Here is a 26,365-nt window from a genome sequence, read left to right on the forward strand (position 1 = left end):
TCTCTCTAGCCCACCTGCAGCCAGAGAGCTCAGAAAACCTCACTTTTCCCGTGTGATTGCCCCAACCTCAGGTCTCAGTTGGAGGAGTTTGGAAGCCTTTTTTCCACTGAGGCTCCTATTCCAAATGTGCAACACCTCCTGTATCTGTGTTTGGGTGGTTTGACACAGGCAGGCCTTCACCAGACCCAGGATCTGATGTTCAGCACTGAGCATCTTTGCATGTTGCAGCATCTCAGCACTGCAGCATCTTTGCCATGGTTTCCCCAGCCCTGGAATTGTTCCATGCCAGGCTGGATGGGGCTTGGAGCAGCCTGGAGTAGTGGAGGGTGGAAGGTGTCCCTGCCCATGGCAGGGGGTGGAACTGAATGGTCTTGAAGGTCCCTCCCAACATTCTGTGATCTTTCTTTTCTAAAGGCAAAAGGGTTTGTTTTTCTCTCAGAAACGTAGCTCTTTTGGATGGTGTATAACAACTTGACCTGGTTTAGCAAAAGTAAAACTCAAGTAGCATTCTTAAAATTCTGTTCTTCAGTAAAGCTGAATTCCCAGGTGACATCCTGGAATCCCGTTCTTACTGATTTCTTTCAATACTGAAACAGAAATATTTTGTATTTGGTTTGAAGTTCCCAGATTGATACTTAGTCTTGTGCTCAAAAAGTTTTTGAATGTGACTATTTGACAATTACAACAGAAGTGTCTTATTTGGTGATATTCAAGTAGGATTTTTAGGTTCGTGGCTCCAAAGATATTTGTTGTTTTCATTAGAAATACAGTTCTTTCTAGATGCAGCTTTGGAAAGCTCTAGTTTTTTTGGTGGAATTGTTGTTCTGTTTTTTCTTTCACAGCAGAGCTCATTTACTGCTCATTCCCAGTGTGAAGAACAGGAAACCTCAATAGCTTCTCACTCTCAGCCATAGCTTTCTTCTAGCTTTCTTTTGTTACCAGAAGGATGAATAGAATTCTCTTCAAAAATAACAGGAAGTCTTTCACTGGCCCTGAGGACTGAACATACCTAAGTCAGACTAACCCTAAACAACCTGGAGCTGGGGCTCTGAGCATTGCAGTGGTTGTCTGTCTGTCCTGCTCTTCCCCATCTCTCAGCTGGGGCAGTGAAGCAGACTCATGTGTAGCGTTGTTGGCTCTTCAGTCTCTTACCTGAAAGGACAGAAATCCATACAAATCCTGACTGTCATTATTTATTTTCTTGCTGTATTTGCAGTAAAACATTGGGAGTTTTACAGTTCAGTATTTAAAAGGGCTTATAAAAAAGAGGGAGCTGACATTTTTCATAAGCAAATAGTGAAAGGACAAGTGCAAGTATTTTAAGCTATAAGGGGAGAAATTTAGATGAGATATTGGGAAGAAACCCCTCCCTGTGATTGTGGGGAGACCCTGGCACAGGGAACCCAGAGAAGCTGAGGCAGGGAAATGTCCAAGGCCAGGCTGGACAGGGCTTGGAGCAGCCTGGGACAGTGGAAGGTGTCCCTGCCCATGGCAGGGGGTGGGACTGGATGGGCTTTAAGGTCCCCTCCAACTCACACCAGTCTGGGACTCTGTGATTTATTCTGTAGCAGGTTATTCCCTTGGTCTGTCGTGTGCAAACCATGAATATCCTCTGCCCTGAGAGTTAAGGCTCCTTTCCCTCGTGGAGGTTTTGGAGAATGTTCCCTTTGGAAAACGAGATCCCAGAGCTCCCTGGGGATGAGTGGGGCAGTTTCTTGTTGCTGAAACACCTTTGGCCCTCCCTTACACCTGGATTTGGGGGAGCTGGTCAGAGGCTGGGCCTGGGGCTCGGAGCAATGGTGGCACAAGGCACAGGAGAGGGGACTGGGGACAGGTGCAGGTGATGGCTCTGGTTTAGCAGCATGGACTGTGCTGGGGAGGCACCTGCAGGGGAGCAGCGCCAGCGGATGGCACTGTGCTCCCGGCACGCAGGGAAACAGGCAGCCACTGGGAGCTGGGGAGAAGCAGGGATGTGGAACTGGGGTTTGAGGTGTCTGGGCTGCTGGTGGTTTATCTTTTGTGATGGGAGCAGTGAGAGCTTTGGGCAGAGCGAGGGACTCTCAGCTCTGCTCACTGTGGTCCCCGTGGCACGGGGAGATGGGAGGGTTCAGCATTCTCACTCAGGGAGTTCCAGTGAAGCACAACAGCCTTGTCCCCTTCCCAGAACCCCTCTGAAGGCAGCCATGGCTCCATGCCACCCTCAGCCTAGCCTGGGCTGTGCCAGAGGTGCCAGAGCCCAGCCGTGCTGCTAGGCACATGCAGTGCAGGAAGAGTGATGGGAGCCAGGGGTGACAGCGTGGGGAAGGGTGCTGGGGTTTGCCATGCAGGAAAGGTGCTGGGGTTTGCCATGCAGGAAGGGTGCTGGGAATGCCATGCAGGAAGGGTGCTGGGAATGCCATGCAGGAAGGGTGCTGGGAATGCCATGCAGGAAGGGTGCTGGGGTTTGCCATGCAGGAAGGGTGCTGGGGTTTGCCATGCAGGAAGGGTGCTGGGAATGCCATGCAGGAAGGGTGCTGGGTTTGCCATGCAGGAAGGGTGCTGGGGTTTGCCATGCAGGAAGGGTGCTGGGAATGCCATGCAGGAAGGGTGCTGGGTTTGCCATGCAGGAAGGGTGCTGGGGTTTGCCATGCAGGAAGGGTGCTGGGGAGTGCCATGCAGGAAGGGTGCTGGGGAGTGCCATGCAGGAAGGGTGCTGGGAATGCCATGCAGGAAGGGTGCTGGGGAATGCCATGCAGGAAGGGTGCTGGGGTATGCCATGCAGGAAGGGTGCTGGGGGCAGGAGGATGCACCATGAGAAGGGCCCTGTGTGAGGAGGTCTCTGCATGGATGGTGTGGGAGGGACAATGGGTGCCAGTGGATTTGGTGTGAGAAGAGCACTGGGTGGATTTGATGTGGGGAGGTGCTGTGTGCTGGTGGATTTGGTGTGTGTGGGGAGGTTGCTGGGTGTTTCTGGTGTGGGAAGGTGTTTCTGGTGTGTTTTGGGGTGGGAAGGAGCTGGGTGTTCTGGGGTGGGAAGGACACCCTGTTTTGGGGTGGGAAGAACACCCTGTTTTGGGGTGGGAAGGAGCTGGGTGTTCTGGGGTGGGAAGAACACCCTGTTTTGGGGTGGGAAGGGGCTGGGTGTTCTGGGGTGGGAAGGACACCCTGTTTTGGGGTGGGAAGGGGCTGGGTGCTGGCAGGACAATGCTGGGATTCAGCAGACCGGGGGTAATGCAGCGCAAGCGGGGCTGCGAGAGGCCCTGAATAGGCCAGGCTGTGCTGGAGAAGAATGAGGGGTAGGCAGAAGGCAAGCTAGTGTTTCATGGTCATCTTATGTTACACTTCAGCCTTTCAAAGAGTGTCTGGGGCTGCTTGAATGAACCTCTCTTGCACTGCGAATGCGGGAGCCCGGAGACAAAGGGGACTCTTGTCACTGGCAGGCCCCTTTGGGGAATAAAAGCCATTGTCACATGAACAGGGGCAGTCTGGCAGGCTGTGCATGCTTCAGTACCCCATGATATCGCTAAGTCTCAGCAGAAATCACATTCAGGGCCCTGTCAGCTTTGATTAGCGGGGTCTCATGACTTAATGTGCTGCGATATTTCATGTCTAAGGCTGGCGGCTGTCTTTCTGGGGGATGAATGCCCTCTATTGTCCACTGAGTTATTTTATTTACATTTTTTAAACAGCTTATAAAGGTAAAAAGATAGCTGTGCTTAAAGAAAAAAATCAAATTCCTTTGCTTCTGGATCAGCAGTGAGTGCTGCTCGGGTCAGATACAGTGAAACTTGTTTTCACAGTCAGCATCAAAGTTCTCATCTTGTTTAACAGCTTTATAGTAAATTCTGAACAGGTGGCAGTGGAGCTGGGTTTAGGAAGGAAACAATAAATAATCTTTTTAGCCTCTGACAACCAGAAATATTCCTGGGCCTGAGAGACCTCCCACTCCAGCCTCTGTGTCAGAGGTTCTCTCCCCTTCATCACTTTGGTTCTTAAACAGAATGTTGGATGAAGCCAGTAGTATTTTATTTTTAACAGGATTTTCAGTTGCTGTCCGTTCAGATTTCTCTGTTTTCAAAAGCAGAGTGTATTGTTTTTTATGTTTTATCCATCAATTTCTAGAAATAATCAAGGCTCATATATTAAACTTGGTTAATGTTTGCTCTTTCAATTAAAATAATATGGGTTATCTGGTAGAGTTCAGTTAAAATTTGACATAAAATATGTAGGAGTACCAGAGAAAAAGCTGTGTAGACACAGAATTGCAGGGTTTTGTCAGCAATACTGCTACAGACATAATAGAAAGAGTGATTGGCCAGAGTTAAACTTAAAGGAGCACAAATACTCAGGAGTGTAAAAATGGACAGTTCAATCCCCATCATGACCTTCAGTTTCAGTGCAGGGATGTTCTGAACAGAGTCAGGGGTATTGGTTTTTGTAGCCCTACTTCATCCATGGTGCTGGACTACACACAGTGTATCTTTGCAGATCTGTCAGTAGAGATCAGTGTTAGCATTGATTGAGCACATTAATGGATAATCAGATTTTGGATTTCTTCACTCTGGCTTTTTCTGAGCTGTTCTCAGGCCAGGGAAAATGTCTCTGATACTGCTTCTTATCTCCATTCAGCACCTTAATTATACAAAGGCTTGTTCAGCTCTTACTACATTTTAAACTCTGTACTTTTGTATTTCCTTTTTTCTTTTAAATTAAGAATCATATTGGCTAAGAAGCCCAAGGAAAATGTTACAGCAGGTTTTTTTCTCCCATAAAGATGATGATGTTTTAGTATCCAACTCTTTTTCCTCTGACTGTTCCCTGCTGCTAAAGGACAGCTGTGGTGGCACGGTGCCTGCCCGGTGATGCCCAGGGGCCACTGCTGCCCTTCCTGGCCTCCAGAGCCACCACTGCCCTGGGCTGTGCCTGAGGAATGCTGGGCAAGGAGCTTCAGTGCTGGGAGTAATAAATCAGATGGCAGAGTTCTGCTCCTACTGCCAGAATTTCTGGGCTCTGGGACAGCCCCGAGGTTGTGCAGCAGATCCAGGTGTGCAGAGTCTGGGTCTGGTGGAGATGGGCAGTGCTCAGGGAATGAGCTGAGCAGTTAAACCCCATCTAAAACTGCTGAGTGACCTGAGGGACACTAATCAGAGGGGGTTGGCCTCTGTTCCCTCTTCCTCTCACCTGTGCATATTCCAACCTGGACTTGTAGCTCTCTACCTCAAATTCTTTGGCAAGGAATAACCTGTCACTGCTCCGTGTTGATGGGCTCACTCATTCCTGGTCTCTAGAGTGTGAACCTGAGGAATGCCATGTTTCCTTGGTTTCTGCAGACCTTCCCACAGCCAGCTGTGCATGAAGTGCCCTTTGAGCGGGGAGCAAGCAACCATCAACCCTGATGTCATCCACTGCACTGATGCACTCAGAGCTCAGCAAAGCTGATTAGCCGCAAGTTTGAAATGAGTGATTCTGAAACACAAAACAGATGTGCCCAATGATTAATACCTGGTGTGCCTTTTACTCAGTTATTTCTGGAATGATCCAGGCTTTGATCACTGTGATTTTGTTGGAGTTGACATTGGTTCCTCCTCTGCAAAGTCTCCCTCGTTTATTTGTTGTTTCATTTATTTGGGTTTTCAGAAATTTCCTCACTGTGTGTGTTCAGAAATAGTGCACTCAGTCAGGCACAGACATATCTGTGTTTGTGCTGTCCCAGCTTGCTTGCAGCCGAGCCAAGAGCAGGAGTCATCAGCAACCACTGGTGCCTGTCTTGCCTCAGCACTCCAAGCAGTTCTCCTGCACAAGGTAATTCCTCTGCTCAAACCCCACCGTGGGAAAATTGCAGAAATTGTCAGTGCAGACACCACCCAAGTGCACATGCCCTTGCAGATAAGATCTTGTGTGGCTTCCTGCACCTCATACTGTACGTGGAAAGAATAGTCATTTTTCGATGAGACAGAGCCAAGTGCACACAAAACAAGCTGAGAGGAGCAGGTATTGGTGCAGGGTGTCTGGGCTCTGCCTGCTCCAGAGCACTCCCCACGTTCCCATACTCGTGGGGTTGCATTTGCGTGACTGCAGGAGTGTTCTGGTGCTCAGGGCTGGGCTTGAACATGTCAGGTTTGGGAAAGTTCCCCCATGCTTTGGTCACCGCACCTACGAGTGGGTATGGTGGAATTCAGTGTAATGTTGCCCAGCTTTGAATTCTGCCCCAGACTCAACCAGCTCTCCGCTGTATTTTAGGGATTTATCCTTGGGAGACAAAACTATTACAAAATGTCCCCATGGGATTTTTGCATTCACCATCATTGAGTCAAAGAATGGCCCAAAGCTCCTCAAGGATGAGGAAACTCGGGAGCTTGGACGGGAGTTGGATCAGGCAATGTCCGTCGGTTTTCTCCTGCACTAAGCAATGCATTCATCTCTCCTGTGTACACTTTGGGGTTCAAGGCAAGACAGGGACCAGCCTCCCCCAGGTTTGTTGTCATCTCTGGGGGTTTAGTACAGGTTGAACACTGTATGATAGTTATTACTGTTACTAGATTATGCTAGAAACTCTCTGGGGATGAAACATTTTTGTGCAAAGGTTCCTTGTGCTAGCATCCATGACAATAACATTCTCTTTGGGGTTTGAGGGGGTGAGTAGACCCTGATGGGTGTCAATGTGTCAGCATTCTCCAGAGCATGCCCATGTTCCTGCGTCGTGCCCCGGGTTTTGGCTCTTACTAACCAGTTGATGAAGTTGAGGGGTACCTGCTGTTGAGGATTTGGGCAGCCCTGCTGAGCCAGCCCGAGCATCTGCAGCTGGATGAACGGATTGCCAGATTCCAGCTTCCCTGGCTCCCTTTCCAGCCCCGCACTGCAGATGGGGAATGCTGCCACTGGCTGGGGAGGGGGTTTCTCACCCGTTCAGTTACAGCCCGCTCGACCTCATTAAAATGTTTGTTTTCTGAGTCAAAACGAGCCTACGAATGAGGTGTTGTTTTGCTGGAGATCTTATCGGCTGTAAACAGACTGTTAAAAATAGGGTCGTTTTACACAAAACTTGTTTGTGGAGTGAAACAATTCAAAACACGATAATAACAAAACTAAATCTTAAAATAGCTCGGAGTTGAGACCACAGACACAGCTGCCAAGCACTTTCATCTTTATTACAGTTACTCATATCTCTTCTCTTACTATTCCCATTGTAAACAGGCTGATGTTATCTCTGCTGGCTTCCCGCTCAGCCCAGCCCCTGGAGCTGCACCCTGATCCAGCCTGGTGCCTGTTTCCAGGGCTGGCTCCTGCTTCTCCTTCCATCACACCCCTTATCCATTCAGGCACGGATAAGGCGGCTGCCCTGCTCCAGGAGTGTTTCCCTGCTGCAGAGAGGCTCTGCCAGCAGCCCCACGGCTCTGCCTGCTCCCTTACCTGCTTGAGCTGGAGGGTTCAAATTGCAGTTAAAAACCAGCTTTTGAAAAGCACTGGGCCAGGCTGCCCGGAGCAATGGAGTTAGCATCCCTGGAGATGTTCAAAAATCATGCGGCCGTGGCACCTGGGGATGTGGTTTGGCAGTGAACACTGTGGTGGGGTGGGTTGATGGTTGGATTTCATGATCTTAGAGGTCTTCTCCAACCATGATGATTCCATGAATCTCTGTGATTGGGGTTCCTCTGTCCTCCAGGCTGGCCGTGGGGTAGCTGAGTCTGCCAGCCCTGGGCAGGGAAGGGAGGGCACTCCACACTCTGGACAAATGAACATCTGTTGTTCTGCACCCTTTGGGACAGGGGGGAATATCCAACCAGGGAAAGAGGAAAACCCAACCTGACACCACACATGTTCATCTGATTAAGTCACCTGTACAGTTAGCAGAGCTGGAGATAAACCTCTGCCATGTAGATAACAGTGCTGCAATTAGGTTAATCTGAACATTAAAAAGCCATTAGGGAGCTGTTGGATGTTGCAGTTAAAACTAAGGCTACAATAGGAGGTACTAATGAGATCAAATGGTGAAACAAGGCCTTGAGAGTTGCAAAATTTTTTTTATTTTGATGATTGCTTTTAATTCAGCAAAATCAAGGAGCTGGGAAGAAAGCAAAACCAGCTGCCAAAGCTTTGGAGACCCAAGCCCCTTTTTCAATTCCACACCAGAAATAGCAACCTTCAACTTGAGAATAATCACTGAGCTTGAACATTGTGTTGTTAAGTTGATAATGTGAGAGGAAAGAAGCAGCTCTTTGCCTCTGACTTGTGGAATAAAGTCTGAAGTAAGGGAGAGGTTTGGCTGAGGTTTAGCTGGGCTGAGCAATGCTTCTGTGTCTTTCTGTTCAGTCTCTGCCTTAATGGTGATTCCTCTTTTCATCACTTATAGTTCTTCTCTTGATTTCTCTTTTGAAGATGAAGCCTGGACTTCCAATGAAGCAGCGTTAAAAAAAAAAAAACATAAACCACCCAAACTTCCCAAAAACAAACCCAACCCAAACCAAACAGAATAAATTGATGTTTTCCCACTTCTAAGTGGGGCAGTAGGATTGAGCAGCTGAACTTCCATGGCATGTGCTGGTTCTCTGCTTTTGCACACTCAGTCTGTGATGCAGTGATTGAAATAGAGGCATTAATTCCTCTGAAAGGAATGTAATCCTCTGCTGCTGCTGTGAGCAGGGGTGAGCCGTGAGGTGTCTGTGGTGCTTGTGTGGCTCTGCAGGACATGTGCTGCCAGTGATGGGGTGAGTTCAGGTGGCACTCGAGTGATCACAGGAAATGGATTTCAAGGCATGTGGCATGTGCCTGTCCCCACTTGGGCTATTCTTCTAGGTTTTTTCCCAGAAAAGTTTCATGCAGGTGACGTGTAATGGTGGGGGTTCTCTTTCCCTGGAGAAATGCACAGTTGGTCCTGCATTTTGTTTATGTGTTCGGGGTCCATAAGGAAGATGGGGACAAACATTTTAGCAGGGCCTGGAGTGGTAGGAAAAGAGGTGATGGTTTTAAACTAATAGAGGGGAGATTTAGGTAAGATCTAAAAGATTTTATTTACAGTGATGGTGAGGAGGCCCTGGCACAGGTTTCCTAGAGAAGCTGTGGCTGCCCCATCCCTGGAAACATTCCAAGTCAGGCTGGACAGCAGCTCTGAGCAACCAGATCCAGCTGAAGATATCCCTGCTCACTGCTAGGGGGTTGCAACTAAGTGGGCTTTAAAGGCGCCTTCCAACCCAAACCGTTTTATGATTCTATATTCCAACAAATAGCACAGTTCTAACATGCATCCGTTTTGACAAATGCATCGTTTTCCTGGTTTTTCTCTCAAAACAAAATCAATCACCAAGAGCAAGGAAACCAATGGAAGGGAAGAACTTTTCCACCAACCTCTACCACGCTGGTTTTATCCTCATCTGAATGAGCAGGCATTTGAGAGCTCAGTGGATTCCATCCCATCATTGCTCAGTGCTGCACACATGCTCTGGCAGGGTCACAGCTGGCTTTTCAGCACTGCTTACAACCCTTTGGGAAAATGCAGCCTGACTGTAGAGGTGTTGGAGGGACACTCCATGTCCAAACTCCTCACTCCTGATTCCCAGTTCAGCACTAACACACAGAGGTGCTCCCAGGCTCCTTGCCCTGATTGCCCCAGTTACTGGCAGAAAGCACTATATTAAAGGCACCCATTAAGTGTTTATTCTGTATTTGGGATCCAAGTGTTCTCACACACTAGAGAAATGAGACACTCTTAGTTCCTGTAAATCCTAATCCGTGCCTGTACCTCCCAACAGTGCACAGTTAGAGCTTCATCCATTCCTGTGGTCCCCAGCTGGGATGGGACAGGCAGTGGCTGAACCAGCTCTCCTGAGCTTGAGTTCATCCCAGCAGGTTCCAGAGAATGCTGATTTGGAGGCAGTTTGTGAACGTGGCAGGTCCTGGCTTATCAAAGATTCAGAGATCTCATGAAAAGGAAAAATATTGTTCTTCCCAATCTCTCTGCCTCTGGTGACCCTGGTGTTTTCAGGGGTGTGGAGTGACTCAGGAATTAGAGAAACCATAACCTTTTGATTTCAGCGGGTTTAAAATCTTGAGTTGCTTTCACAAAATGCAACTGTTTTACAAAACTTCAAAGGCTGAATGAGACTGATAAAGTTCCCTCAGAAAGGTATGGTGGGTCAGGTGTTTTTACTATGACATTGATAGGAAATATCCATCCAGTGGTTTTGTTCAAGTGCTTTATTTGCTTTCTGCCCAACAACTTGATCTTTGATTTTTGCTCCAGGGGCTGTTGCTACTCAGGATATGCAGCTCTGCCAGGAGTGTTCTTGTGCATTTGTGGAATGAATGTGGCCAAATGTTTGCAGGATTTGTGCTTGACAATGTAACAGAAATAATTAACGCATTAAAAATGTGTATAACAGCATTTTGACTTCACTTTGGAATAATGCCCATTTATCCACTGTAGGGTTCTTCTAAATACACAACTTTGTTTTCATGTTTTCTAGGCAGCAATACTGAGTATTAAGCTGAAATTACAGCCAGATCAAGATGTAGAGAAGGTGAGTCATTTCCTCTGCAGGCTCCTCTGTCATCAGATCTACCTTTTGCTAGCAGGAGATCCATCAGAGCCCTCCAACTCCTGCTGCCTTTCACCTGAGGCTTTACTCCATTTCCAAGAAGTCCCTGTTGGGTTGTTGATGTACCTTTACATCAGGGTTAGGCACAGAGTGTTTTGTTAGCCCCTATTACACCTCTTACCTGGTTTTTCTGCCTGTGGCCACTGCTGTAACAAATCCTGGCTGTGCTCATCACTGAGGCAGAGATCAGTAGTTTGCTGCACCGAGCTTTTTGTGTTACAATTTGTGTTACAAATGTCACAGCACTCGTGTAGGCAGCACTGGTGGCTTAGGCAGGCTTGGGACTCACTCTCATGCTCAATGGAGATCAAAGGCAGGGCACAGTGCTTTAATGTAATTCCTTCTCCTAGATGTGCACCCCACTACTGCTCCAGGATAAAGCTAACTTGGTGGAAGATTATGTGGCAGAATATCCTGAGCTCCAGAGGAAGCTCTTGCAGACCCTGGACACATGGTGTGGCCCCAGCTTCAATATCAGAGACATCACAAGGTAGGACCACTTGTCTTTCTGTACAGCTGGGGCCGAGGTGCTGCCAGAGGGCACTGTGTGGCTGTGGTCATGTCCCAGCATAAGGGAGTGCAGTGAATTGACTGTTCCGCTGAAGAAGGGAAAATTCTGGTGGCTGTGCCAGAGCCTTCTCCAACAGCCCAGCCTGCAGGACAGAGGAATCCTTGCTATTGAGAGGATGCTCCATTCCTGCCGGGATGAAACCTGTGCAGGACACCCCAGCAGCAGAGCAGTGTCAAGACTTCTCACAGAGGTTGGAGCAATCAGTCTCTCGTGCTTTGCTGCAGACAAGGGTGGCTTTCAGTATCGGTTGTACAGGTTTGGCAGGAAGATAACACTGTGATGAAGTGGCAGAAAAACGAGAGATGCAAGCGGTTAACCTTCCTGTGCTCATCAAGTGGTTCACTTCTGAATTGCCTCTCACTGGAGTAACTCCTGTCACTCAGAGGCAGCAGCACAGTCAGAGTCACAGTGTAGCTGCAATAGTTGCTGTCAGCTCTGAAAAAGATGAAAAGGAGTTGCTCACTTTCTCTTCCTTTAAAATGAGCCTCTGGAATTGCTTCAGCTGGTTGACTGAAATTTGTGTGGTTTTGCTGTTGGCTTTCACTGTACCTTGGGAAAGGCAGGGGCCTGTCCTTATCAACATCCTGCAAACCCCAATCCCTCTGCTCTTAAATGTCTGCTATTTGGGAGACAAGCTTTAGGTGATGCCACAGATGTGTCTTTCTGGTGTTGTTACAGACCATATCAAGGCCTGTCCAGGTACAAACCCGAAAAATTTAACCGCAGAGTGCTCAGCAAGCTGGTCTTCAGGCTCCTGGAGAGATTCAACGTTGACCCAGGTATGGGATATGGCAACACATTGTGGAGTTTTCTCTCTGTAATAAAGAACCAAGTCGATTTATCTTCTTCCATGTTCATCAAGGAATCTCTGCTGTCATTTATCCTGGGGAATTTCAGGGTTTAATTAATGATATTGAAAAACAAAGCTGGTAAGTTATGGGAATTATCACTTTGTGCTGTCGAAGAATGAAGTGCTGGTGACTAATAGACTGCTTCTGCCATGATCTGAAATAAATCCTGACCTCAGCACGGCTCTGCATAAACACACCATGGTCAGCTCTGAGTTATGACTCTGTTCCTCTCACATAAGAGGCAAGTCATTATTCACTGGGGATCTGTTTTCTTGAGCTACGGGTGCGTCAGCTGGGAGGAGATAACCCTTGGGAAGCAGGAGCCTCACAGCCCTTTTGTATTCTTTGCATAAACTGGAGTTGGTGGGAGGAATTTTAAGGCTCTTGCAAGGGAAGTGGCACATTTTCCATCACTTCACCTGCAGCTTCACCAGCAGCTCTCTAGAAAAATCTGCTTTGCTTTGGTTCTTTGTGGGGACTGTTGATTTTTCCTTCTCTTTGGGGCCTTGCACCAGACCCTTTTAGGTGCACCGTTAGCTTTTACCCTGCAGAGGTTTCCATCATCTACCCAAGGTATGCAATTCTCTTTTCTTGGACTGAAAAGGGTTTTCTAACCACAAATTGGCTTGTTACACCTGTCAGCAACACTATTGCATTTTAATCTTCCCATCTTCAGACTGGTGTTCAAAAGTTAACAAGGTAAACCTTTCAAACCCTCACTGGAGGAGAAGTGGATATAATTAAACCCAGCATGTTCGTGTGAAAGCTGAGACATATGGGAATGATTTATTTAGAAATTAAAAGCTTCCCAGAAGTCCATTAGTTTTCAGTAACTTCCCTCCTTGACAGTGTGGGCATTCAGTCAGCTGTGTTGTCTTTGATGATCTGTAAAGAGAAAAGAGTTGTTCCCCTTTCCATATGAAAGCTCCACCAAGGGCATGGTATAATGGTAGAAGTGAAATGATGTAACTGTTCACATGCAAAATCCTGAGAAATAATCATTTTAAAAAAGAAAAATGTAGGACAGGAGCATGTGTTGGGCTCAGGTGCACTCCGTGGGATGCAGTGTGCTTTGACCTGGTGATGCTTTCCAGATGTTGTAGCTGCTGATAATAATGGCCAGATCTTGCTGGTCCTCTGCAGGCATTCACTGGAGAGGAGGTTCCTTGGGGTGAATACAGATCCCATTCCTTCCAGACAAATGTCCTTCCAGCCCTTTCTCCCATGCAAACTGCAGTGTCTGCAGTGCAGGGCAAGTCCTTGCTCAAGAGGGCTGCCCACTTCTGCTGCTGTGAGAGGGCTGCAGGCACCTGGTTTGGACTTCAGCTAAAGCCAGTGACTTCCACAGTCTCATACAGGACTGCAGGTGTTTATTTTTTACATCATACCACGTGTAATTATGAGCAGGAATTCACACATTTCTGAACTGTGGCTGTCAGTCTCCTTTGAAGTGCTTTGGAAGGGGTTGAATACCTGCAGAGGAATTGCTGCCTTAGTGCTGGGCATGCTGGAACTGAAGAGGGACATGCTGGCAGCTGAAATGATGTGGCTTTCTTTGTCTTCCCATCTCTCCCCTCCGTTCTGCTGAATTTCTGGATGTTCCGTCTCCATTCTGTAGTGAAAGCAAGTGTAACTGGGAGAGAAAAGCACACAAAAAGTGAGCAGGCTGGGCAAAGCGTACAGATAAAAGAAACCCTCATTTCTGTTGTTCTGAGCAGTTCCCCCAAAGGCTGCTGGTGAGGCAGAGCTCACACTTCTTGTCACCTCACCTGGGCTCATCTGATGCTGCGGCTGCTTTGGGTCTCCTCCTCCCTGTGACTCCCACTCGCTGTGAGAGCCTGAGAGCAGCAGTGGGGAGGGAAGTGGCTTTGGTGAGAAGGGCTGGAGGAGGATGGGGTTTCTGGGTATGAGAAGGCAAACTTTCGTGTGACTCAGTTCTTGCAGTTCCAAATCGACTTGGAGATTTCGTTGCCTAAGCTCACTCTTGCCCACTCACAGTAAATCACGCTGACTGCCAAACACATCTGAGGTGTCCATCAGCAGCTGAGACCTGGGAACACTCCTGGGAACTGTCAGCCCTAAATTTCAGAGCCAGACAGGAGGCGGCCCAATTAAAAAAAAGATCTCACACCTCAGAGGAAAAAAAAATACAGCCATCCTCTTAGATTAGTCGTCCTGTTCTTTCTCAGAGCTGTATTTCAGTATTCCTGTTAACTCCCAAACAGGGCATGGGAAGTGGGAGATTTTCTGCTGAGTCCCAAAGGCATCCCAATAAACTGTGTGTGGATTTCATTTAATTACCCTTATTGGGGAAGGAAGAAGCTGGGCCGAAGTGGTGTGTGATTGAGGAAATTGAGGTTTATAGAGTCTTTCCTCACACCTGGGTCAGTATGCTCTAGTTTAACGAGCCTGTAGCTTTTCCAAGCTAATTACTTAATAGTCTTTGGAGGCCCTGTGAGATCGACTTTACAAATGCAAGTTTCAGTCCTAACATTCCAGAGGTGAGGGAACAGCCCCTTCGCAGGGCTGGCAGGGTCGGGTGTTCTCTGCTGTGGTTTGGCACGGCCAGGACACAGACAGAGCTCAGTGGTGCTTTTCATTTACAGTTCCCAAGAGGTAGAAAGGATCCTGCTCAGGGAAGTGTAGCAGCCTCATCTCTGATGTGAGGGAGCTGTGAGTGGAGGGGCAGAGAGGGGACCTGAGACCCCCGGTGCGGGGAGCTGTGCTGGGGCTGTGACACACGGGCACCTCTGGTGCTGAGCGAGGGTTTGCCGAGAACCCCCAGAGGCTTTTTGAACCAGGAGGAATGTTTTCCTCGACTGGGCACCCACCTGCCCCTTCGGTTTAACGTGGGATTGCCGTCCGTGGAGTTGGAATCCGCGGGATTTCCGCGCTGCCGGGAGTGCCGCGCTGCGGGGCAGCAGAGGGCAGGAGAGGGCTGTGCACGGCACATCTGCCCAGGTGAGCCACAGCTGGCTCTGCATCTGCCCAGGTGAGCCACAGCTGGCTGTGCACGGCACATCTGCCCAGGTGAGCCACAGCTGGCCCCACATCTGCACAGATGAGCCCCACAGCTGGCCACAAATCCTCAGGGTTCAAGGACCTGCCAGCCCATATCCAGGCCGTCACCAGTGTGAGCCCCAGATGGGGGCTGGGAGTCCTCACCAGGCAGAAGATGCTCTGTTAGAAACAAGGGAATTACTTGTACAACTTGACAGGAATGCCTTTGGAGGGAGAGCAGGAGATTATCCCAGTTTTTCCCCCTGACTGCCATGGTGATGATTTTCTTCCAGAGTGTTTTAAATCAAGTGTTAAATGCCTGCACAGCTCTCCAGTCTACTGTCTCTCTTAACAAGCCACCCTTCACCCTTATGTTCTCCACAGAATCCTGGACTGATTTGGTTGGAATGGACATTAAAGTCCATCCAGTCCCACTCCCTGCCATGGCAAGGACACCTCCCACTGTCCCAGGTCACTCCCAGCCCCAGTGTCCAGCCTGGCCTTGGGCACTGCCAGGGATCCAGGGGCAGCCACAGCTGCTCTGGGCACCCTGTGCCAGCCCTGCCCACCCTGCCAGGGAACAATTCCTGCCCACTCTCCCATCCAGCCCTGCCCTCTGGCACTGGGAGCCATTCCCTGTGTCCTGTCCCTCCATCCCTTGCCCCAAGTCCTTCTCCAGCTCTCCTGGAGCCCCTTTAGGCCCTGGAAGGAGCTTGGAGCTCTCCTTGGAGCTTCTCCTCTCCAGGTGAGCACCCCCAGCTCTCCCAGCCTGGCTCCAGAGCAGAGGGGCTCCAGCCCTTGGCCTCCTCTGCACTCATTCCAACAGGCGCTGGGCCCGGGCCTGGGGCAGTTCTGCAGCTGGGCTCTGAGCTGGGCACAGGGGCAGAGGGACACAATCCTCCTCCCCTGCTGCCCAGGCTGGGGCTCAGTCCAGGGCAGGGGGCTCAGGGCTGGGGCAGGTCCAGCTCACACCCACAGCACCCCCAGGTCCTTCTGCCAGGGCTGCTCTTGGTCTGTTCTCTGTCCAACCTCTCTGTGTGTTTTTGATACATTCTTCTCTGTTTTTCTTTGTAATAAAATATAGAAACCCACATTCAATCTCAATTCCTTTGCTCCATCAGAATAAAATATGTCACCAGTGCCTTCAAACATGTTACCAGTCCATCCATGTTTCTCTGTCTTTTCCACACAGAAGCCAAGTGTTCAATTCCCCCAGTTCTGCCATAGCCTGTGCTTTGGATATTTCCTTTAGAAGCTCAAAGAAAAAGATGTTCAGGGGATCTTTGGGGTGGCCTGGAGGGACCATGGCATGGTTCTTTCTGAAGAGCTTTGAAAACATTAAGTTAGATGGTGATGTTACTCATTTTTACATTGCTCTTCTATTCTTTAGAAAGTGTTCCTTTCCATGAGCTGATGACTTTTCCTCCAGATATTGTGACAATATCCAGAGGAAAGATCACCATATTTACTGGTGCAGTGTCCTGTGTGAGAATTGCAGTTCTTTCCTCAGATGCTTTGAGGGGAAGGATTTGTTGTCACACTGTGGAAGATTCGCTTACAAATAAGAACTTGTAAGATTCACTTACAAATAAGATTCGCTTACAAATGCTCAAGCATTTCTGTTTGACATGGAAATGGTCACATTCTGAGGTGATGCTTCAGGGCACTCCGAGGAGCTGCTGTAAGCAGTGGGACATCAATCCACCCCTCTGGTCCCAGGCTCTGGTATCCCGAGATCACTCTGCTCTCCTGGGTTTAGTCCTTGGCCATGCACACAGAGGGAAGAGGAATCCGTTTCTCCCTGTGGGTGCTAATTCAAGAGAGGTGACAGAGAATTCCGTGACTATTGGTGACTGCTGGCCCTGCTCCCTGTGGCTCCCAGGGCCATGGTTTTAGCCCGGTGTGAAAGCCCAAGGAAGGCTTTGGTGAAGCCTCTCCCTGTGCAGGCAGCCCGGCATCCAGCAGGAGCTGACAGATACCTGTGCTAATGCCACTTCATGTCTTTTATCTCCAGCCTTTATCTCTCCTTGCACTGGATTTCAAAACAAGGTGCTGTGTGAAGATCTTGGGTTTTGCAGTTGTAGTGAGCCATATCTAATGAAGGTGATAGCAATAAAAATAATAACAACAACTGTGGCTAGCTAGCTCAGCAAAACTGTATTCCCCACCCTCTTTGTGTGGATGTGGAGCCTCTTTCATGGATCTGTGTTTTATCGGATAAACTTCAGCCACAAGTTTACATCCTGAGTGAGCTGTTCACAACTGCTTCAATGAATTAACAACACAGGTCCAATTAAAGCCGAAAGAATGCAGCCTTTAGAGACTGAGGCGGTGCCCGTGTGAGGATGCTGCCTCATTAAAGGTGTGAAGTCACTGACTGTGGAGCATATTGAACCAGGGAGAGGATCTTATCGCTCAGGGGTGGTGGAAGCAGAGATATCAGACCCGAGAATTAGCATTGCTAATCACGGATGAAAGTGCAAATAACAGTTTATAGCTGAGATAAGCTGACAATGTGTGAGTCTGTCCCTCATTGTTCTAAGTGTGAGGGCATCCTGCCTTCTACAAACGCAGTCTGATACCGGGGAAGGAAAACTGTAATGTCTAGACAGTAAAACTTCCAGGAAATGCTGTGTACTTAAACGTCTTTTTCCTTCTTTCAGCTCTCTGCCCTAATGTCATAAATCAGCGGCACTTGAGAACCCTGAATTACCTCTTTTACAAGAGATTTGTTGAGGTACGTGCCGTGTTGTGTGTCTGGAATGAGGATTTTTGTTACATTTACATTTTTAATAACTTAATTGAGATAATCAAAATGCATCAATTGTTTATGATCAAGTTGTTTTTTTTTCAAGTTCTGCTCCCAAGCCCTCCCAATCCATCAGGGAAGGCTCTGATCTGTCTTTGCTGCCTGCCAAACCCACTGTCAGAGGAGCTGGGGAGGATGGAGCACTTCAGCCCCTGCATCTCTGAGCTTTAATGCTGGATGACATCACTGTGGGGAGCTTGGTCATCCCCAGAGAGAGCCGAGAACATTTCTCCAGGTGTATTTGTTTAGCAGAGGGAATGGATTCGTGATCTGGTGTTCTGCTCTCTCTGGCCTTCCACTTCCTTTGTTTTGAAGAATTTCCTTGATTTAAAGTATCCAAGCTGGCCAGTTACTTCCATTAAGGTACTTGGCAGCTGTGTCTGGACACAGTCCCTTCTTCTGAGAGCTCTTCGGTGCTGTTTACCGTTCTCAGCTGCGTCTGAGCTCTGCTTAAATGGCTCCTTTATCTCACTAATATTTAAATTACATGATAGCTCAAAGCTGTTTTCTTTGAGGCACTTGCTCCCTGTTTGCTCTTGTATCTTTCCATAAAAGTGACACTGATGCTCCCTGGTTCCTCTGAGACTCATGGTGGGTCTCATTCAGTTCTTGGCAGAGTGGAGGGCAGGTCCCCTCCTGAGTTTCTCCCCAAGTTTGGCTCTGAACTGCATTAGAATGGGAATAGTAACTTACCAGTTTCCTTTCCCAGACAGCATGATTTTAGAGGATTTTTCATCATTTGACTGTGGAGAAAAATGATATTTTTATATTCTGAAGACTCAGCCTTGCAGATGACCCCCGAGATCCCTCCCTTGACTGGAGCCCTCGGGATGGCTCCCCATGGCTGGCTGGAGGGATGGACAGTCTGGGGACAAACTGTAGAGGAGTTTTTATGCTCCATGTGCTGTGGTGTAAGAGTTCCCTGAATTCCCCCATCCAAGCTGTGTTCTGCCATGCCCCAGCTGGAGACACTGAGGAGCTGAGGTGTCCTGTGTGTCCCAGGGTGCATTCCTTGGTCACAGGTGATGCCAGTGGGGACAGTGAGGTGTTCATTTCTAGTTTGCTCCATGGAACATCCTCCCTTTCCTAAGATGCCTCAATAGTGATTTTGTCTTTTCAGAAAACCATGACTGAGGAGAACTGGGGAGACCACATTCAGGTGAGTGTGGATTTTCTTTTCCTTTCTTTTACAGGGTTGTTTGCTTGGAAGTTATTTTAAGATGTTTTAGCATATCCAGCTCTGGATGTTGTAGTCCTGCTATCACAGTTCTGCACTTTCTCAACCCTTTGGAAGCAAAAATGCAGGGAAGAGCAAGGGAGGACATTTGTATCTTAATTCCTTTTATGTCTTTGAAAATGCTTTTGTTAGGCTGGAGCCAAACTAGAATGTTTGGACAATGCTCTCAGGGGTGCTCAGGGTGGAACTGTTGGGGTGTCTGTGTAGGGCCAGGAGTTGGGCTCAATGATCCTTGTGAGTCCCTTCCAACTCAGGCTATTCCATGGCTCTGTGATTTAGATAAGGTTATGAAGTACTTTATTTTACTTTCCTGCACTTACTTGTAAGTGAACACTGCAAGTATTTACATTGGTTAATGACAAGGAAGGGGGGAAAGAGGCTGTCCCTCAGCAGCTAGCAAGGTATGTGAGGAAACTGGGACAAATGTTTGATTATCTGTGCATGTTCTGACCATTTTCAACAGCTGATTGTTGTTGTGACCTCTCTGTCTCATGCTGCAGGACACAAGTAATTTTAACAGCACAAGGAGAAGGGAGCAGAGCGGGTTTTTCTTGGTGTATAAACAAGAGAGTTTGGGCAATTATGGCTTGACCCAATCCTACAACAATAAATACAAATGTGACAATGAAACAGCATGAAATTCCGTGGTGATAAACCAATAGTGGTTATTCATGTGTCTGTGATTTCCCTGTGGAATTGCAGCCCCGTGGTGAGTGTTCACTCCTGTTCTGTGACCCCTATCAGGTTGAATTCTGCAGCCATTAGGGATTTCTGAGAATCCATCTGAAGGGTCAGCATGGGTCTGAGTGGTAACAGGCCAGGCTGATGGTCTGAGGGCTCAGGCACTGTTTGGACACACCAGCAAAGCAAAGAGGACTGCTGGGTTCTTCCATGCAGCTCCAGGGGCTGGACACTGTGATCCTTGTGGGTCTCTTCCACTCAGGAGATTCCATGATTCCATGATTGTCACATCAGGATGTGTTTTGGTGTGTGCAGGGAAATGATCTCTGTTGATGGTGGAGTGTGGGATCTCACTCTGGAGACAGGAGGCTCAGGGTATCTCTGGGAAGTGCATGTGTGGTGCCTGGTAAGCCCTGAGAACACAGAGCTGCATGCTGCAGTGGAGCAGAGGGGTGTCCTGCTTTCCAAAGGATTCCAAACTCTGTATTTCCTGCTTGTTGCCAACTGGTGTATTTTTCACAACTGTGTAATTATCAGCCGAGTGGTGCTGAAACTTGCCTGTTATCAGCCTGACTCGGTGCTATCAGAGATCCCTATCTCTGGCATCACTTGAAAGTGATGGGAAGCTGTACCTGTGCATCTGCAGGAAGCTGAAATAACAACCTGTGCAGGCTGGTGGCTGCTGCTGGCAGGCAAAGAGGGGAATAAAGGAAGGATCTTTGAGCCAGTTTTTGGTTTTCAGTGCAAAACCGAACATTGTCCAGGACTTTATTGGGTTTGAAAGGTTGAGCTTTACAGGGGGAATGGCTCAAAGTTTTCTCAGAGCTTCACAGAATCACAGGATCCCAGCCTGGTTTGGGTGGGAAGGGACCTAGAAATCCATCCAGTGCCACCCCCTTGCCATGGGCAGGGACACCTTCCACCATCCCAGGGTGCTCCAAGCCCCATCCAGCCTGGCCTTGAACACTTCCAGGGATCCAGGGGCAGCCTCAGATTCTCTGGGCAACAGCTTCACAAAAGGTTAGAGCTTCACCTGTGACCTGATGTGTTTGATCAAAAAAATTCCTTAGGCTCCCTGACATTTGTGTTGTGTGTCCCATCCCTGTGTTCAGCTGAGGCTCACATAAAGTTTGGATCTCCCAAGCTTTGCCTGCTCAGGCACTATTAAGGATAGGAGGCAGAGAATGAGACACAATGTGGCCTCTGGTCACCTGGAGGAATAGGAACCAAAACTCCCAGAAGAGTCCACAGTGGGAAACTCTCAGTCAGAATTATTGGATCATTTTTGGATGCTTTTTTCAATTTGAAGTTCAAAGAGGTTGGAAGCCTTCATGGGATTTTTTTCAATTTCAATTTTTTTCAATTTTTTTTTCTGCAGCCATAAAACAAAAGACATAAATTATATTGATATGACTAGCTCTAGTGATTATATAGGTAAAGATATCAGGAATTACAGAGATACCAGAAACTCTGGTGAAGGTGGCACTGTCCTTGTTCAGAGCTTGCCATTGCAGGCCAGTAACATTTTGGGACTGCGATTTTGTTTTGTTCACCATGGGCAGTGCAAGTGCAGATTTTTCCTGTTCCTCTTCTGTAGGATGAATCCCAGGTGTGATCCTGACTGCTCCTATAAACAGCAGAAACTCAGGAGTTAATTGTGGGGCCGATAAAACCTGCTTCCAGCCCTGGAAGTAGCAAACTGGTTTTGCCTCATCTGCCTGCCAATGCCCAGTGGCTGAGCCAGTGTCCAGGCAGGGATGGCAGAGGAGGAAGGAGAGGGCTCCAAACCTCTTCATACCCTAAGAAGGCTGCCCTCATCCCCACTGGCTGCTGCAGGCCTGGTCAGCCAGGAGAGCTGCCCCATGCATGAGGAGATACCTAGAGGGCAGAGGGAGGAGACACTGTGCCCAGTGCTGCTTGCTCTTCATTCCCCTCCTAAGGCATCCTGGGCTGCTGGAACACAGTGTGCCTGTCCTCACAGGCAGAGGGGAAGGTGTGGAGGATACTGATGGTAGATAGGCAGGGGAAAAGAGGCAGGGCATGAGGCTCCTGTCTGCTTTGTGTGTGCTGTGTTTTCGCTCACTCTGTGCTTGTCCCGGCTCAGCAGCTGCACAAAGAAGGTCGAGTTGGGCAGAGCAAGCCCAGCCCAGCTCAGATGTGTTCAGGGTGGTCCTGCCAGCGACTGCAGGCCAGCAGCAAGAGGGATTTGGAGGGCAAATGCTCCCTTGGGCATTCTGTAGGACAAAGTCACTAAAAAGCAGGGAAGGACTTTCTCCAAGGAAGGAGTTTTTCCATGCCAGGCTTTCAAAAAGTAAACACACATGGAACTGTGGTATCAATGAGAAGCCAATCAATGTGGTAGGGGAGTGACTCTGGTGGCAGGTGTCACCTCTGGCAGGGTTTAGGTGTCAGACTGTGTCTGAGACACTTGCAGGAGGTTGGCAGCATGACAGGGGCCCTGCTGAGGGACACTTCTGTCTCAGGAGGCAGCTGGACCACCAGGACATCTGAAATAGCATCAGACACGTGCATTTTGGTGACCTGAAATGTCCCAGTTTGACAGAGAGCTTGGATGTAGGATGGTTCTGCTGCCCTGCTCTCAGTGCTGTTTGCTCACCAGGGTTTGGGGGGTCTTGTAGCTGGGCCCTTCTAGACTCAGCTGGGCTGAGCAGGGCCAGATCAGTTCCAAATGTTATCTCAAACATACAAAGAAATTATACCAAGAAATCTCCGTGTGTTTGTTTGGCCTTTCCTGCAGTGAAACTCCTCCTGTGGAGCAGAAGTGGGTGACACTGTCCAGCACTGCAGCTCCTGCTGGGGACAGTGACTGGAAGCAGCACTGGGCAGGGCTCAAACCCGTTGGTTTATTTGGGACTGTCAGTGTTATAACCACTGCGAGGTGTCCAGGACAGGGAATTGGTAGAAATGGGATTTTCACTTTTATTGACCCTTAAGCCAAGGGGCTTTTTGCTGCTAAATTCCAAATTGTTCTGTGCTAGTGTTTGCACAGGGAAACTATCCCTTAACTTCTCAAAATTAAACATCTGAAACTCTTCCAAACCTGGTGCTCAGAAAAGCACTGCTGTTTGCAAAGATGTCATTTGTTCTGCGGCTGCTCGTGGGGAGCAGGAGCCTCTTGTTCAGGATGATAGTAAACAGCCTCAAGATGCACCAGAGAATATCTAGATTAGGTATTAGTAAATATTTTTTCATGGAAAGGGCTGTAAACACTGGAATGGGCTGCCCAGGGCAGTGATGGGGTCACCATCTCTGCAAGTGTTCGAAAGGTGTGGCACTTTGGGACATGGCTTAGTGGTGAATGTGGTTGGTACTGGGTTGGTGGTTGGAATTGATAATCTTAGAGGGCGTTTTCTCCCTTAATCGTTCCATGATTCTCTGATTCTGCACTGGTTGAGACCACTGTGACCTTGGTGTGTGGTTTGAGAGGAGGGTGCAGGAATGCACCTCCCAGAAAAGTGCCCTCCTTTTCCTGAGACCCCTGTCCTGCACTCTTCAGTCTCTTCTGGGCTCGTGAGGATGCAGAGCTGGGCTCTGGGGGCAGCTGTTTGCCATGTTCTGTGCAGGGAGAGCCTGCAGCTGATCCCTGTCCTCCTCCAGCTGGGACAGTGACATAACGTATTTATTTATAAATTTCTGACCATGAAAATCAAGCACTGTGCCAGCTCCTTCTCTGGGTGAATAGGGGTCAGATGCTGGTAATTCCTAGGAAATGCAGAACTCCAGTTCCACTACAGTTCAAGGGTTGTTATGCTGCTTACAGACAATATTCAGAAATCTGCCCTTCTTTCTGTGCAATACATTGGAAAAGCATTGACAATTCCTGATACTTAATAGGTGTAAATTACCTTACACTGCAGCAAGAAGTTGATGTAATCTTATTTATTTGACCAATTAATTTCTAAATGGCAGTGGCTGATGCCAAAATTCTTTCTGTACAGAGCCATTTTGACCCCAATTAAAACACAGCTACCTCTGAAATAAAATGTAAAAGCTGTTACACTCAAGGAGGGAATTTTAAAAGGGATTTTTAAGGGCAGAATGCCATTTATTTTTTCAAAGAGTTTTTTTGTGGCCAGAACACCTCGCCAATACTCCTGCTCTGGGGAGTCTTGAATAAGGTCAAGGAGTCAAAAAGCCCACTTTAAAAATACCCACATCCACTGTTCTTCCCTGGAACCCCTGATTTTAGGGAAACTTTTAAATTGTTTTGAGTACAGCAACATCTCTGCAGCGTGAGGAATTGAATATCCATAGGGAATGGAGCAATGTGTGCTGTGCAGATGGGAACAATGCTCTGGAGGTGATTAATAAGTGACATGTCTCAGTGTAATACAAAATGGTCTTTCCCTCTGGTTGGAGTGAAGTGTTTATTCAGGGATGGGATGGATTTCATCACTCAAATGTCAAACCCAGACTGGCTCTTTTCCTGTAAGGTGGAAATCCAAACGAGTTTAACCAGCCATCGCGTGGAGTCCCCTGCTACTACTTATGGATTTCTTCAGCAGCAAATTAAACCAGTGGATGATTGTTTTGTTCCTTCTGGTCTTAGAAGCCTCTGGGAAGAATCATCAGCTGAAATAAATGTTCATGGTCCCACCAGTGGTGCTGCACGTGGTGCTTGTGCTGAGCCACTGGGAACCCAGCAGCTCCCAGTCTGGGGGTGTGTGTGAATGTGCAGGAGCTCCTCCTGGGCTGGTCTGCCTGCAGTCTGCCAGTTCAACTGTCTGCAAAAGAATTGCATTTCTCTTTCCACATCTTTAAGCAGCTGCCTAACAGCTGCCATTGCAGAAAAGAGGTTTGATTTTTCTTTCCCTTTTCCCCTTTGCAGAACAGCTGATGTTTATACCTGGAGTAGTGACAGGTTATGGTCTGCTGACTCTGTTGGGAAGTCAGGACTTCCCAACAAGGAGAATTGCTTTGTTTCAGGTCAGAACTGACAGCCTTTCTTCCCCCAATGTCTACTTGTAGCTCCCATTTCTCTTTCCTCTCCCTGTGTTTTGTCCCCTGTTCAGGGACTGGCAGGAGCTCTGTGGTGGTTACAGTGCTTTGACACTCATTCTGCTTTTTCCCTCTGCCATCTTCTTTGGATTCACTGTTCTTGTTGGAGGTCTTTGGGGAGAGCACACAGCCCCAGCATGGTTTAAAGGGAATATTAAACCATGAACAAACTGGAGTCTGTAGTAGGAGGTAAAATGGGAGGCAAAATATTGATCTCCTTCCATTTTTCAGTTCAGTTTGTCAAGGGGAGTCACATGTTGATTGGAAGTGAAATAACACCAGTTACTGAAAAGCAAAAGGATGACTGATGGGGCTGGTGTAGAGAAGAGGCATGCCTGTGACCATCTCAGGAACAGCATCCCATAATTCCAGGAGCTGGACTCGATGATCCTTGTGGTTCCCTTCCAGCTCAGGATATTCTGATTCCATGACTGTGATTCAGTTCTGCAGCTGTGTTCTGCTCTCGGGAGTGAGCAGGCAAATGTGCACCTGTACTCATGGAGTTTGCACTGCTGGGCTAAAAGAAATGGGACCTTTGCATTGAAGGAACCCCCAGCTGCTGTGGGAGAAGCACATGGGAAAAGTCAAACATGCAGCATGTTCTGTGCCTCCCTAGCTAAGGAAGAGTCTGTCAAAGGATGACGTGTACAGTTAAATGTAAATACTTCCAACTATTTCCTGTATGGCTTAGGCTGTGTTAATTCTCTGTAAGACCTGGAGGGCTGGTGTGTCTACTGTAATTGTAGTAGTTTTATTTATAACAAATCCAGCCATTGCTAGATAAATAAATTGTGGTTAAGCACAAAGATGCTGATGGATTCTGGTGTGATATTACAGTAGGTACAAAGAAGCCAAGACAAACTGCCATCATTTGCTATCTGATCTACAAAATTGTCAAAAATGTCCAAAATAATTCTAAAAGTCAGCCAAAAGTTTCTCTGGAGTGATGTAAGATGTTTCTTCAATACCTTTAGAAAATCAGCCCCCATTTACTGAAGTGTGGATCTACAGGGCCAAGCTGGGGATTGACAGAGCTGAGTGTCTGGTTCTGCTTCGGGGAGGGATTGGCAAGGGATCCTTGCAAACCTCAGGACCTCAGTCTTAAAGTTGATGGCCAAATAGCCTTGATGTGCAAACGAATTAAGTACTGGAGAGTGAAGAGAGGAAACTGGAGAGAACACACTGGGGAGGAAAAATCCCCTTTAAATTGTTTTGGTGTGTTAGAGATGCATTCTGACCTTAGCCCCCTGCCACCAGCCAGGGCCAGCATGCTGCTAAGCACTGTAATTACATTTCTGTCACTAGCAGGCATTCACTCGGCAGCACAGCTTCATCAGAAGGAGATTTGGTATGGTAAAAAGAAGAGCTAATTGGCTTATGGCTGTAGGTTGAGAGGTCAGGGATAGATTAAGGAGTTAAGAGCATCAGTGAGCTGTTCAACTCCACTCGGGTGTGCTGGGGGAGGTTTAGTTCTGCCAAGTGGGAAGAGCATCCTACGAGTAGGAAACTATACAGCAGTGATGATCATGCAAAACCTTATAGGAATGTGTGGAAAATAGCAGGTCCTTAAAATAAACATCGGGAGTGGTGTCCAGGATACCTGTTAGTGACTGCACACTGCAGCAA

At 48.1% G+C, this 26,365-nt stretch overlaps 1 protein-coding gene across 1 annotated transcript in view; it reads left to right on the top strand.

Annotated features, from left to right (window-relative positions):
- EXD3 (exonuclease 3'-5' domain containing 3) overlaps window positions 1-26,365 on the top strand; it is a 246,180-nt gene that overhangs the window by 80,080 nt on the left and 139,735 nt on the right. Inside the window, exons 7-11 of the mRNA XM_066332574.1 lie at window positions 10,440-10,493; window positions 10,922-11,061; window positions 11,821-11,921; window positions 17,657-17,730; window positions 18,923-18,961. Coding sequence (XP_066188671.1) covers window positions 10,440-10,493; window positions 10,922-11,061; window positions 11,821-11,921; window positions 17,657-17,730; window positions 18,923-18,961 — 408 coding nt within the window. The remainder of the gene's footprint in view (window positions 1-10,439; window positions 10,494-10,921; window positions 11,062-11,820; window positions 11,922-17,656; window positions 17,731-18,922; window positions 18,962-26,365) is intronic.

This window comes from Sylvia atricapilla, chromosome 19, assembly GCF_009819655.1.
Source record: "Sylvia atricapilla isolate bSylAtr1 chromosome 19, bSylAtr1.pri, whole genome shotgun sequence".
NCBI classification, from domain to species: Eukaryota; Metazoa; Chordata; class Aves; order Passeriformes; family Sylviidae; genus Sylvia; species Sylvia atricapilla.